General features: G+C 43.0%; 1 protein-coding gene across 7 annotated transcripts in view; it reads right to left on the minus strand.

Annotated features, from left to right (window-relative positions):
- Window positions 1–12,526, minus strand: part of znf385b (zinc finger protein 385B) — a 242,165-nt gene that overhangs the window by 129,730 nt on the left and 99,909 nt on the right. For 5 of the 7 annotated variants that reach the window (XM_078228498.1, XM_078228499.1, XM_078228501.1 and 2 more), the window contains one exon: window positions 4,283–4,425. In XM_078228498.1, coding sequence (XP_078084624.1) covers window positions 4,283–4,372 — 90 coding nt within the window. In that variant the 5' untranslated portion in view covers window positions 4,373–4,425. Of the gene's footprint in view, window positions 1–3,934; window positions 4,041–4,282; window positions 4,426–5,610; window positions 5,673–12,526 lie in introns of those variants that run through there. The other 2 variants (XM_078228500.1, XM_078228502.1) reach the window with 2 other exon arrangements.

Below are 12,526 nucleotides of genomic sequence, written 5' to 3' on the forward strand. Positions count from 1 at the left end.
TGCCAGGCAGTTCTTGGGCATCTAAAAGCAGAAATATAGAAGGGGGTTTGAGGTGTGGCAAGCTGGGTGGGGTAGAACGGAAGGGGGCATGCTTGTACCTTCTGCAGCTTGTACATCATGCCAGATCACAGGATGAAGGTGAAGTGAGATGTAAGAAGATGCATAAGGCAGGAACATACCACGATCTTGGATGTTCATGGCACACTGGGTACAACAACCTCAGCCACAGTTGACCCTATAATGCAGAGCACCATCTCATTTAAATGGTTCAGGAGATGCAGGCGCACCTGGCCCCCACTACTTCTCTACTGTTATAATATGCAGGCTTGTCCTGCAAGAGAGAGGGAAAGTGAATGAGCTGCGAGGTGTTTGGCTGATATGTCTCTCATAGCTGAAAAATATGTGGAAGTGTGTGAGGTGAGGTGGAGCATCTGAATGTTAGGCCTGAGTCTGATTGCTTCAGATTAAGAATGGGTGAATTATGTGATTGCGGTGAATCGAGCTGCGTGAGAGGTTGGTGCTACAGTGGGTAGGAGTTGTCATTTCAAACATGCATTCACTGACTTTTACCATCTGTGTGAAGTCATTGAACTTGTTGTGATACTGCAGCCAGGTCTTTGGAGCCAGCTTCCTTGCATGGACTTCCATGGCCATCTGCTCCCATTCCCTTCTCACTGTGTGCCTGGAGGCCTCCTCACCCTCTGCAAAAACATGATCCCTTGGCCTCCTTTCCATCTCCTGAAATAAGACCCCTAGTACCAGATCAGAGAACCTCGAGCCCTCTCTTTAGCCTGATCCTTCATTGATAGCTTCTCTCAAAGCCTTTCACAAACAGTTCTCACGCCCCCACAACCCCTGGATTTCTGTTTTAAGAAGTGCTGACTAGCTGGAAGTTGGATTAGTTGCAGTCACACCTGGATACCTGCTCAACATGCAGCCAGTCTGTTGCACATTTTACATTGTCTGTCCACCATTATCATTGACGTGATCGGGCAACACAAAGCTCCCACACTGCCTGCCTAACTCCAGAGACAGGATAATTGCACATCATAACCCCATGCCAGCTAACCGGTTTCACTAAATTTTTTAGTCCCATCAGTCTCAAGGGGCAGATTCGTATTGACAGGAAAGATCTTTATTTTTGCCTTAAGGGTGTTTTGTTACTTCTGAACTTTTTATAGATGCTGTCATTCATTTGCACTTAGTGATGGAAACAGCATTCAGTACTGTGACACTCCTGCTATTTACGATGTGGTTTAGTTGGAGGGAAAACAACCACACACTCTCTCAACAGCTACTGAAAACAGTTGCCTGATTTTCTCCTGAGTTGCCAACAACTATTTCCATATCACAGAACAGAAATTGCACCACCCCCTGCAATGACCCAGTTCCATGCAAGTCAAACTATCAACCTTCTCCTTTTCCAAAACCACCAGTTTTCGTACCTACACTTGTTTCTCTTGACCACCGCATACCATATGATTTAACAGCACCAACCTCTTAGCAGCTCTCTACAAGGCTGGACGCAGGGATACCTGGGTTGCTGTTACCACCTGAGCCATGGCACAGCAATGCAAACTCATTCACAGGGGGTAGGCCCTTCAAGTATACATAAAGACGCAAACCACATCTTCTCGGCACATCAAATAAATAACAAACTTCGCGCAAATCATAAAAAACTGACACTTCAAAAATGTTGCTCACTACCTAAAATAACAAACAAAAAATATATTTTGCTTTTCCTATTGGTCTTCCATTTGGTCCTCTGCTTTAACATTGTTGCTGCATTGATGATCCTCATAGCATGCAATCCAGCACCTGATGTATGCCTTGGGTTTTTACATGAACACTTACAAGAAATCTCAGTTCTGCAGTCCAGCACCAATGCAATGCACTGTGCTAAGACTGCATCTGGTCAATATCACAGGGAAGAATATATTGCTACTTAGTTAAATGCATCAGATTACCTGGACATAGCAGGATGTCAAAACACTTTGAATTACATCAGCAATGCATAAAATCTGCCATTTTATTATTTAACTTTAAACCTGTCCTTTGATCTGAAAAGTATATGGATAGTTTAAAATTGCCCTTTGATCTTGGAAAGTTACATAAATAATTTAAACTCCGTTTACACCTAACTTCAAACCCTCTCCTAGAATGCCTGAAAGCACATCTCCTCAAGAGACCATGATAATCCTAAATCTTATTACATCTCACCACCATCACAGTTACACAATAAGACTTCTCCTTTGATATACAACTCCAGATCTATCTGATAAGCTGTCCGGACCAAACTTCCTTTCATCTATCTCACATTTAAGTTCACAGTCCCCTGAACCAGAATAATATCTTATAATCCAAAAGTTACAATGCTAAAACATCTTGCACCTAAAATTATGCATTTATAACACACTATATTTACAAAGTATACTGTATGTATGATGTTCTAAGTTAATTTCTGCTAAATATAGCTTCCAATTAATATTATAGCTTTTTAAAGTTCATTAGTCGGAATGTCTGGCTTTGGGCAGCATTAGTGGAATATGTGTTCATTTTTATTTCAATTTCTTTATTCCATATGGTCTAGTGAATGAGTCTGGAAAGAAGGGCAGCCTACCAGAGGACTTGCATCTTTTTGCCTGGCAGTCAAACGATGGATATCTGTGCTCCCTGGTATTGCTGATTCTACTTAGTTCATTGGTGTAAGCATGTATCCAATTCCCTTCAGTTTAGTGGTGACGAGTGGCAATTATAATCATGGTAAGTATAAGTCCACATTATATATCAGTCATGTTTTCCTGTTTGCCATTAAAGCTAAAATTCAAGAGTGCCTGAAATTAATTGCATTCAAAAATGTCTGATTTTAATGAATGGCATTAAGTCAAAATTCTCCAGATTTCTGACCAAGAAGGAATATATTGATACAGAATAATTCAGAGGGTGGTTCCCGTTTTCTGATTTTAACCTAATCAATTGGAACTAGAAAATTCTAAATCATGCACGAGATTCTCAAACACAACCTTGGCTGAAAAACAGTGTATTTGACAACAGCTTAATTTACAACACACCAGAAATCCCCTGTTACATTCTCTTTTCACGCTAGATTAATTTGCTAAAAGAATTAATGTCGTTAACCACTTGGCTATATTTCAAACACCCACAGTCTGCTCCTGTTGATAACATAATTCTTTATTGATTACAAAGACATTTATGATGCTATACTAGAAATCAAACTACCACATACATAATCTGTACTCTCTAAGGAACCAGGAATATTTTGCCTCATATAACTTTACCATTCATATGGATATGTGTTTTGTTTTTTATTCAAATTACTTTTTTGCACAAGCTGGAATCAGTTAGGATATCTTGAATACACCAAGTACAATTTTCACTGTGTACTGACCACTGCACGTGCTGTAAATATTTCAAAGGTATTTACAATGAAACTGAATCTGTGACAGCCCAGCGTGTATTCTGTAAACACTATTTCTCATAAACCAAAAGCTAAGCCTCCGATAAGGTCAAAATGTTTTTCTACCTCTGTAACAGGAACAGTAACAATTGAGGACTCATCAAAATAAATCGAGAATCAAAAAAAGCAGCAACTGAATCCAACTACAACTACCAAGACTCTGTCTACTACATTGTTATTTGTTAGAGTTTTCTAGTAATCATTTAATCATATTAAATTCCACAAGCTCAAAATTCTTACAATTTGTAATCCAAGGTCTAGTTTTCAAAATCATAACAATTGAAAAAATATTTAAAATATTGTCAAGCATTTTTTTCTAGAAACATGTTAACGTCATGGAAATAACAATTTTTAATTGATATTCATCACAAAAATTAAAACAGCTTTTGGTTACATAAACCTGTCAAAATCATTTTTTTCCCCATTTAGTTCAAAATCAATATTCCCTTCTCTTACTCTGCTGCTCTTTTAGCTCCACCGAAAGCAGACCAACATCATTTTAACAGCATGAACAGTTCACAGTTGTTCGTAGCTTGATGCTGCACAGCTTCAGCTATTTTGCAACGTGGTGGGTTAACAGAAGCCAGTAAGACTATTTGCACAGATGAATATGGAATGTCAACCGGACAAAGTCCCTGACGTAATAAAATCAACTAACAGTTTGAAAGCCTGGATTAATATTTGCAGCTGAAGACTTGAGAGTCCTTTCATTCTGTGAGAAAGGCTCCATCTACTGGGTACCAATATTTGAATCAATCTAGGAGACACAGAAGAGAGAAAGAAAATATTCCAGTTGCTACTCACTGTGTTAAAATTCGGGAAGAGTCCAACTGCTGAGCCAGTGTCCATTGGAAAGGGCATAAATGATTTAATGTCAAGCGATGGCTGCATCATCAGGGTAGGTGCCCGCACAAATGCAGGAAGTGTGCTAGCATGGCATGTACTTCCTGTCAATGAGAAAAAGAAAATGGATGAATTAATAAAATAAAAACAAAACATTTGCAGACTTGTGGAATATTTTCTGACTGGCAACACAGTTACGTAGACTAAACAATTACAATGAACATGTCAACAGAGAAGTGAAACCCCACAAAATTATTTTCCAGCTGAAGCAAAGCATTTCCCCACAGCCATTCAAGTTGAGATTCAGAGGAGACATATGGTGCGTGAGTCATCCTGGCAGGTAGAACGAGCGTGTGTCTCCCTTGTCTGAACAATTCTGATGGAGCTGGGGACAGGCACCTATTAAAACCAGATGCTCATTGAAAGCAAGCTAACCTATTGGAGCACAGAGCTGGAGGGTGAAGAATATTATGCAAATCTTAGACACTACAGGCCATCTAATCGCTCAGTTTATTATTCGTTCACAATATTCAATGTTAAAACAGAATGTGGTTTAAATATGTTCTGAATTACAACTGCAGCATTATGTAAACAACAAAAGCAACTAATTTATTTCATAGCCTCTGAAATCTGCCCACTGGAAATTATACAACAGATTTATGAGAGTCAATTACATGCAAATTTCACTCTGCACAAAAGAATCAAGTCTTCTATAGTCATGCAGGCACGGAATTGTGCTAATACTGACTTCGGAATTTTTGTTCTGGGCCGGGACAGGTAAATTTCCAGGACCCGACCTCAGATCGCATTGCTGCCTGGTGACTGACATAACTTTTGATGAGCAGGCCAATCAGAGGCCAGTCCTCACCGACCAATTCGGGGTGGCGGGAAGGCACTGGAGGTGGAGGGTTAATTGGAGACTCGAGAGCCATCACACATTTACAGCCCAACCATTTGAGATGGGAGCTACCAATCTGGGAGGGAGAATGAGAAAATGCCTCAAGGTGGAGATAACCTCTGAAAAAATGTGAAAAGTTTTGAACATTGAAAAGGCCTCAACTGTCAGGTGTTCATTGCGGAGGGACGATCACTTTACTGGATGAGCTGTAGCCCAATGGCTATGGCAAGTGTTGGGGGGGGGGGGGGGGGGGGGGGAGGGGAGTGGGTAACCTTCCCCACCTCCCCCCATGGATGGAGCAATGACACCACCAGTTGGTCTGCTGGCAGTAGGCCGCCTCTGTTCCTTGTCTGTTGCACCTTAATAAACCATTTAATTCCAAACGGGGTACCTGTCGCTGCAGAAGGGTAGCTGCGAACCACCACTTCACACCATCCCCCAACACCTGCACCAATTCTTCTGGAATATAAAACAGCCCAGAGTCAGGGCCATGGTATATAAGCAATAGTTACTATTTTAAAGATGCAACTCATAATTCACATTATGAATTAAAAAATCAGGAATTTAAAAATCCTACAAGTAATATTATCCAGTCAAGGCTGGAGGGCGCAAGTGTCTGATACTAGGCCAGTTTCGTCACAGCCTTGTTGCAGCACTTGGCCCTGAGATGAGCTTCCAGACACATATTCATGGCATCACTAAGACAGTCTATTTTCCATCACTGAAGCATCGTCCAACTTCACCCCTGTCACAATCCATTTGTTGCTGCTCATTCATGCCTTTGTTACCTCCAGATTCAATTATTCCAACAAACTCCTGGCTGGCTTTAACATTCTCCTCTCTGTAAACCTGAAGTCATCCAAAATTTAAGCTGTTCATATCTTACCTTGTACCAAACCCCATTCCCGTATCGTGCGCGTGCTCACTGATTTACACTGGCTCCCAGTCAAGCAATGTCTTCATTTTAAAATTCTCATCCTTGTTTTTAAATCAATTTTTTGGTCACATCCCTTTTTCTCTAAAATCTCCTCCAGCCACATTACCCTCCAAGATAACTGCACTCCTCTACTTTTGGCCTGTTATGGATTCCCAATTATAATTCCTCCCTTATTGGTGGCCATGTTTTCAGTTGCCTTGTGCCCAAGCTCTGGAGTTCCCTCCTACACCTTTCTGCCTTACCTTCCTCTAAGGCACTCCTCATAACCTCCCTCTGACCAAATATCTCCTTCTGTGCTCAGTATCATACTTTGTTCTATAATGCTTCTGTAAAGCACCTTGGGACATTTCATTACCCAATCATTAAATGTAAATGCCCTAATTGGGCTGAGGTGAGCTTGGCATCCAATTAGTGGTGACGAGTGTTATCAGGAGGTGGGATTTGAATGCAGAACCTGAGCAGCAAAGGTAGACAACAGCCATGATGGGCCATGCCACTGCCTTACAGAAATGAGGACGCCGCACCTCAGAGCTGAGTTGTTCACAATAACACTCTGACCGTTCTCTCTTGGGACCTCTTTCAGAATGCTTCACTGCAAATAATAGGCGTATTCTATGTTTGCCTAACCAACATATATCTAAATATATCCAAGTACAAACAAATGGAGGGGCAGCAATCTCACCACACACAAAAGTGGCCAAAAGGCCAACCAAAAGGTCTTGTACCAAAATCAGAGCAAGATCCACTCTTTCCCAATATTTTCCATCATAAAAAAACAATTGATTTCTCCCTGCATTGAGCCCATTAGATGTGCATTAATGTGCATCAGACTATTCGGTTTTAGCGATTTACAAATTAAAAATCACCTCTCACCCTCCCTTGCCCGTTAACAAACTCCTCAAGCAGGCATCCATACCTCAGGAAAGTTACACTTGTCATAGGGGGAGTGCAACAAAGGTTCAGTAACTTGGATCCTGGGATGGAGGGATTGTCCACAGAGGAATGGTTTGATAGACAGACTGGACCTTCAGTATCTGGGGTTGAGGTGATCTCATTCAAATGTACAAAATTCTTACTCAACAGAGTAGATACAGGAAGGATGTTTTCCCTGGCTGGAGTGGGGGTCTAGAACCAGGTGTCGTAGTCTCAAAATAAAGAGCAGACCATTTAGGACTGAGATGAAAATAAATTTCTTCACTCAGAGGGTAGTGAATCATTGGAATTCTCTGCCCCAGGGGGCTGTGGAGGCTCAGTTATTAAGCATGTTCAAGACTGAGACTGGTAGGTTTCTAAATAATAAAAACATCAAAGGATACGGGGAACAGTGCAGGAAAATGTTGTTGAAGTAGAAGATGAGCCATGATTTCATTGATTGGTGAAGTGGGCTTGAAGGGCTGAATGGCCAACTCCTGCTGCTATATCTTACGTTCTTACAGGCTGTTAATTTGAGAGAAGTGGGTTCCTGATTCCCCACCATCACCCCTCCCCCGTCAATCCATGAAAATTCCCGTTTGTCCCCGAGACTTCGGGAAACTGATCGGCCATCAGGAATTCTGTTTCTAATGCACGGCCACTCCTGTTCCAGCTCTCAGGAACAACTGAAAATCCTGGTCTCTGTTTCAATAGCTTCCATGAGACAGACTCTCACTCGTTATAATCTCTTTGTTCACCCTCCCTTACACTGGGATTCACACCGATATCACACTCTCCTTTACACTGGGATTCACACTGATATCACACTCTCCTTTACACTGGGATTCACACCGATATCACACACACTCCCTTACGCTGGGATTCACACCGATATCACACTCTCCTTTACACTGGGATTCACACTGATATCACACTCTCCTTTACACTGGGATTCACACCGATATCACACTCTCCCTTACACTGGGATTCACACCGATATCACACTCTCCTTTACACTGGGATTCACACTGATATCACACTCTCCTTTACACTGGGATTCACACCGATATCACACTCTCCCTTACACTGGGATTCACACCGATATCACACACACTCCCTTACGCTGGGATTCACACCGATATCACATTCTCCTTTACACCGGGATTCACACCGATATCACACTCTCCCTTACACTGGGATTCACACCGATATCACACACACTCCCTTACGCTGGGATTCACACCGATATCACACTCTCCTTTACACCGGGATTCACACTGATATCACACTCTCCCTTACGCTGGGATTCACACCGATATCACACTCTCCTTTACACTGGGATTCACACCGATATCACACTCTCCCTTACACTGGGATTCACACCGATATCACACACACTCCCTTACGCTGGGATTCACACTGATATCACACTCTCCCTTACACTGGGATTCACACCGATATCACACTCTCCTTTACACTGGGATTCACACCGATATCACACTCTCCCTTACACTGGGATTCACACCGATATCACACACACTCCCTTACGCTGGGATTCACACCGATATCACACTCTCCTTTACACCGGGATTCACACTGATATCACACTCTCCCTTACACTGGGATTCACACCGATATCACACTCTCCTTTACACTGGGATTCACACTGATATCACACTCTCCCTTACACTGGGATTCACACCGATATCACACACACTCCCTTACGCTGGGATTCACACCGATATCACACTCTCCTTTACACCGGGATTCACACCGATATCACACTCTCCCTTACACTGGGATTAATTCTGAAATCATATAATTTTAAACTCTGTGTAACGTAAGTTGCTACTGCATTGAAATTAACATAGTGTGAATTTGTTTAACTGTTAAATTTAAAGGAGCAATGTGATAACTACAACAATGGCTGAATTATACTCTGAGGATGGGCTCCTAGCCGACACCTCAGCATAAATGTCGGGGATGAACTCACCTGCACTTAGCTGGCTCACCCTGCTTTAATTTTGAGAGTGATGAATCTTTAGTTAGCATGATGCAGGACTTCTATCCTTGTTCAAGAGGAAGCCCTTGTCCTAGAACTGCTGGTCGGTGGCACCAAGAAGGAGCGGTAGACCCTGTTGGTGCTGCGGGTAAGGCAAGAGGTGGGATGAGGTGGTGTGCCCACAAATAGAGGTTATGTCCGAGATCTCTCAGGAGCCAGGTTGACAGGCCCTAGTAAGGAGGTATGTGATGGGAGGGTGGATGTTTTCGTTTTATTCATTCATGTGACGTGGGCGTCGATGGCTGGGCCAACATTTATTGCTCACCCCTAATAGCCCTTAAACTTACTCAGCCAGTGGGTGAGAACGCCTGTTTCCTGTTAGTGGGGAGCCGTCGCAAACCCTGCTGGAGGGAACCACTCCAAGAGAGGGGAGGGCGGTTTTATTCAAAGTGCCAAATTCACGTAAAAACTGGAGTAACTCCCGCTGGTCTTTTTAGTGGGAATTTCAAAATGAATCTCCCACACTCTGACCATTCAGGGTGCCCTAGCGAGGTTCACGTTGAAAATCAGGGGGTGGGGCCTATTCCCGCTGGAGAGGCCGGCAGCATGGCGCTGAATAGGCCATTGCGCATATGCCAATCTGTCAGAATGGACCTTGGCGTGTGTGCAGTAACCCTGCATTGCTGGCCTATCAATCACTGGCCAGCCCCACGACCCCGCATCGCTGCCCCCCCACCCTGACCAGCCTCGATCTCCCAGCCAACCCCTCCCCCACCAGTCTTGATACCCCCCTCCCGGGTAAGCCCTGATACTCCTGGCAGGCCCGACACCCTCAGCAGCCCAGACCCCACCCCCCCCCAACCCGCAAAGGAGGATCACCCCTTCCCTCCCCCTGCCCGAGATCCACCAATCCCAATAGACTGGCAACGGGAACCCCCACCCCCACCAATCGCCCCTATAAGCTCCGCCCCTCCAATAGGCCCTGCCCCCTCTGGGCCCACCCCCTTGGCACTGCCTGGTGCCCAGTGGGCAGTGCCAAGATGCCCCTTGGGCAATGCCAGGAGACCAGATTGGCACTGCCAGGCTGGCAATGCCCAGGGGACAGGCCCTCTTACCCCCAAACTCCTGTGGGGGGGCCTCCATGGCCTCTGTTCACTCCAGCGGGTTGACCACCTGCTCCCCATTAGTGGGGAGCTGTTGTAAACTCCTTGTGTCCAGGGCCCACTCATAGGATTTAAATTTGATTTTAAGTATTCAAAGCAGCACTGTGCCAATTTTCAGCGTGGAGCTGAGAACTCCAGAAAACTAGGAGTCGGAGACGCGTGGAGGCCATGGCGCCCAGCTGGGAGCCCACTAAATGGCCCGATGTCTCCTAGCCCGCTGCACTGCCAGAGCAGCACCACAGGCTGAGAGAATCGCCCCCATTGGGTTTCTGGATTAGTAGCCCAGTGACAATATCAATTAGCCCATGCACAGGTGATCCACCTGTTGTCTCCCTACTGCCCTAAATTGTAGCAGGGACATGGGTGGGTGGACCGGCATTGGCTATGCCAATGGCATGGCACCCTAATTTATGGATCCACGTATCTGTTTTCCCACCCATGGGTGGCTCATAAATTTCAGTACAATTAATATGTTTAATTAGTTAATACAATTAAGATTTTAAGAATTAAGAACTTGAGAGGCACTCGTCTTGCTGGTCAAATGCATGGAGTTTTTTGCTGAGTGAACCTGACATATTTAACATCCAGAATTGTTTGGAGATAGTTGAAAGCAATTAAAATTATGGCCTGAATCAAGGTAATATTTTTACAAATGATTACCTTAGTATGGTGATAGAATTTGCTATGAAGAACTGGAATTGTCATCAATCAATTTTCACAATTAATTAGGGAGCTTCATTTTACTGAAGAATTTTGTTCAGGAATTCATTTTTAATAATCTGTAGTGTTTTGTGTTAAGAAGTCAAATTATGCAATAATTTCAACTGAGCATAAATAACAGAAGCATTTAGGTCAATGGAATGTCATGCATGTTGGTCAGCGAAACAGAATTCAAAAATCATTTGCCGTGAACATTCTGCAAGAGGTTAAGAAAGAAAAAGATCATGGTGCACAAGTCACTGAATGTTCATGACCAATGGGGAGAAAACATGACTAAAGCAAAAAAGGTGATGAGGGGTCCAGCTGAGCAGCGTCGAGGGAGGGAAAGAGTGTTTACCTACGCTGCTTTTCCTTTCCACCATTTTCAAATGTTCGTAAAGTAGGAATTTAAGATCGAATCAAATTGAATTATCAGATAATTTGCATTAAGTGGGCTTGCATGAAGAAAGGTAAACCCAAAACCTCAGGCATATGACTGTCACCAAATTGCTATTGCTTCTGAATTACCAAACCGTGACATTCCCATAATCAAACACCACTTTCATCAGATATAATTTCATTCTTTTACTGAATTGGGATCTTACCAATAGTCATGAAGCACATATTTAGTTGAAAAGGTTTAACGTCGTTGTGTTTGGCAAGTGAATCATGTCCAAGATTTTGTGTTCTGTTGTCACAATGTTTGGTCACACTTTGCTATCAGCATTCATAACTGTAAATTGAATGGAAACATTGTCCATTCAAGTTTGGTGTATCAGCTTCCATAATTCTGCCACTGAAATATGTGTTGCTCATTTAAAGTTATTTTCCTCAACAAACATTACTCAACTCCAGTTTACCATGGACACCTAAAGGACTCTACAGATGTCAATGTGTTGAAAATTTGACATGTTTTTGATTTGATTTGATTTATTATTGTCACATGTATTAGAATACAGTGAAAAGTTTTGTTTCTTGTGCACTATACAGACAAAACATACCGTACATTGAAAAGGAAACAAGAGAATGGAGAATGTAGTGTTAAAGTCATAGCTAGGGTGTAGAGAAAGATCAACTTAATGTGAGGTAGGTCCATTCAAAAGTCTGATGGCAGCAGGGAAGAAGCTGTTTTTGAGTTGGTTGGTACATGATCTCAGACTTTTGTATCTTTTTCCCGATGGAAGAAGGTAGAGGGGAGTATGTCTGGGGTGTGTGATGCTGGCTGCTTTTCTGTGGCAGTGGGAAGTGTAGACAGTCAATAAATGGGAAGCTGATTGAGTGATGCACTGGGCTTCATTCACAACTCTTAGTAGTTTCTTGCGGTCGTGGACAGAGAATATAACCAGAAAGAATGCTATCTATGGTGCATGTGGACATGCCAAATTTCCTTAGTCTCCTGAGAAAGTAGAGGGATTGGTAGGCTTTCTTAACTTTTGAGTCCACATGGAGGGACCAGGACAGGTTGTTGGTGATCTGGACACCTAAAAATTTGAAGCTTGTACATACTACTTGAGTTGTGTTGCTAACTTTGTCTACAATCCTAAATTGGGTTAATGACAGATTAGTGTGAAACCAGTTCACAGAAATAACTACT

The sequence above is a fragment of the Mustelus asterias genome, chromosome 14 (assembly GCF_964213995.1).
Source record: "Mustelus asterias chromosome 14, sMusAst1.hap1.1, whole genome shotgun sequence".
Classification (NCBI taxonomy): domain Eukaryota; kingdom Metazoa; phylum Chordata; class Chondrichthyes; order Carcharhiniformes; family Triakidae; genus Mustelus; species Mustelus asterias.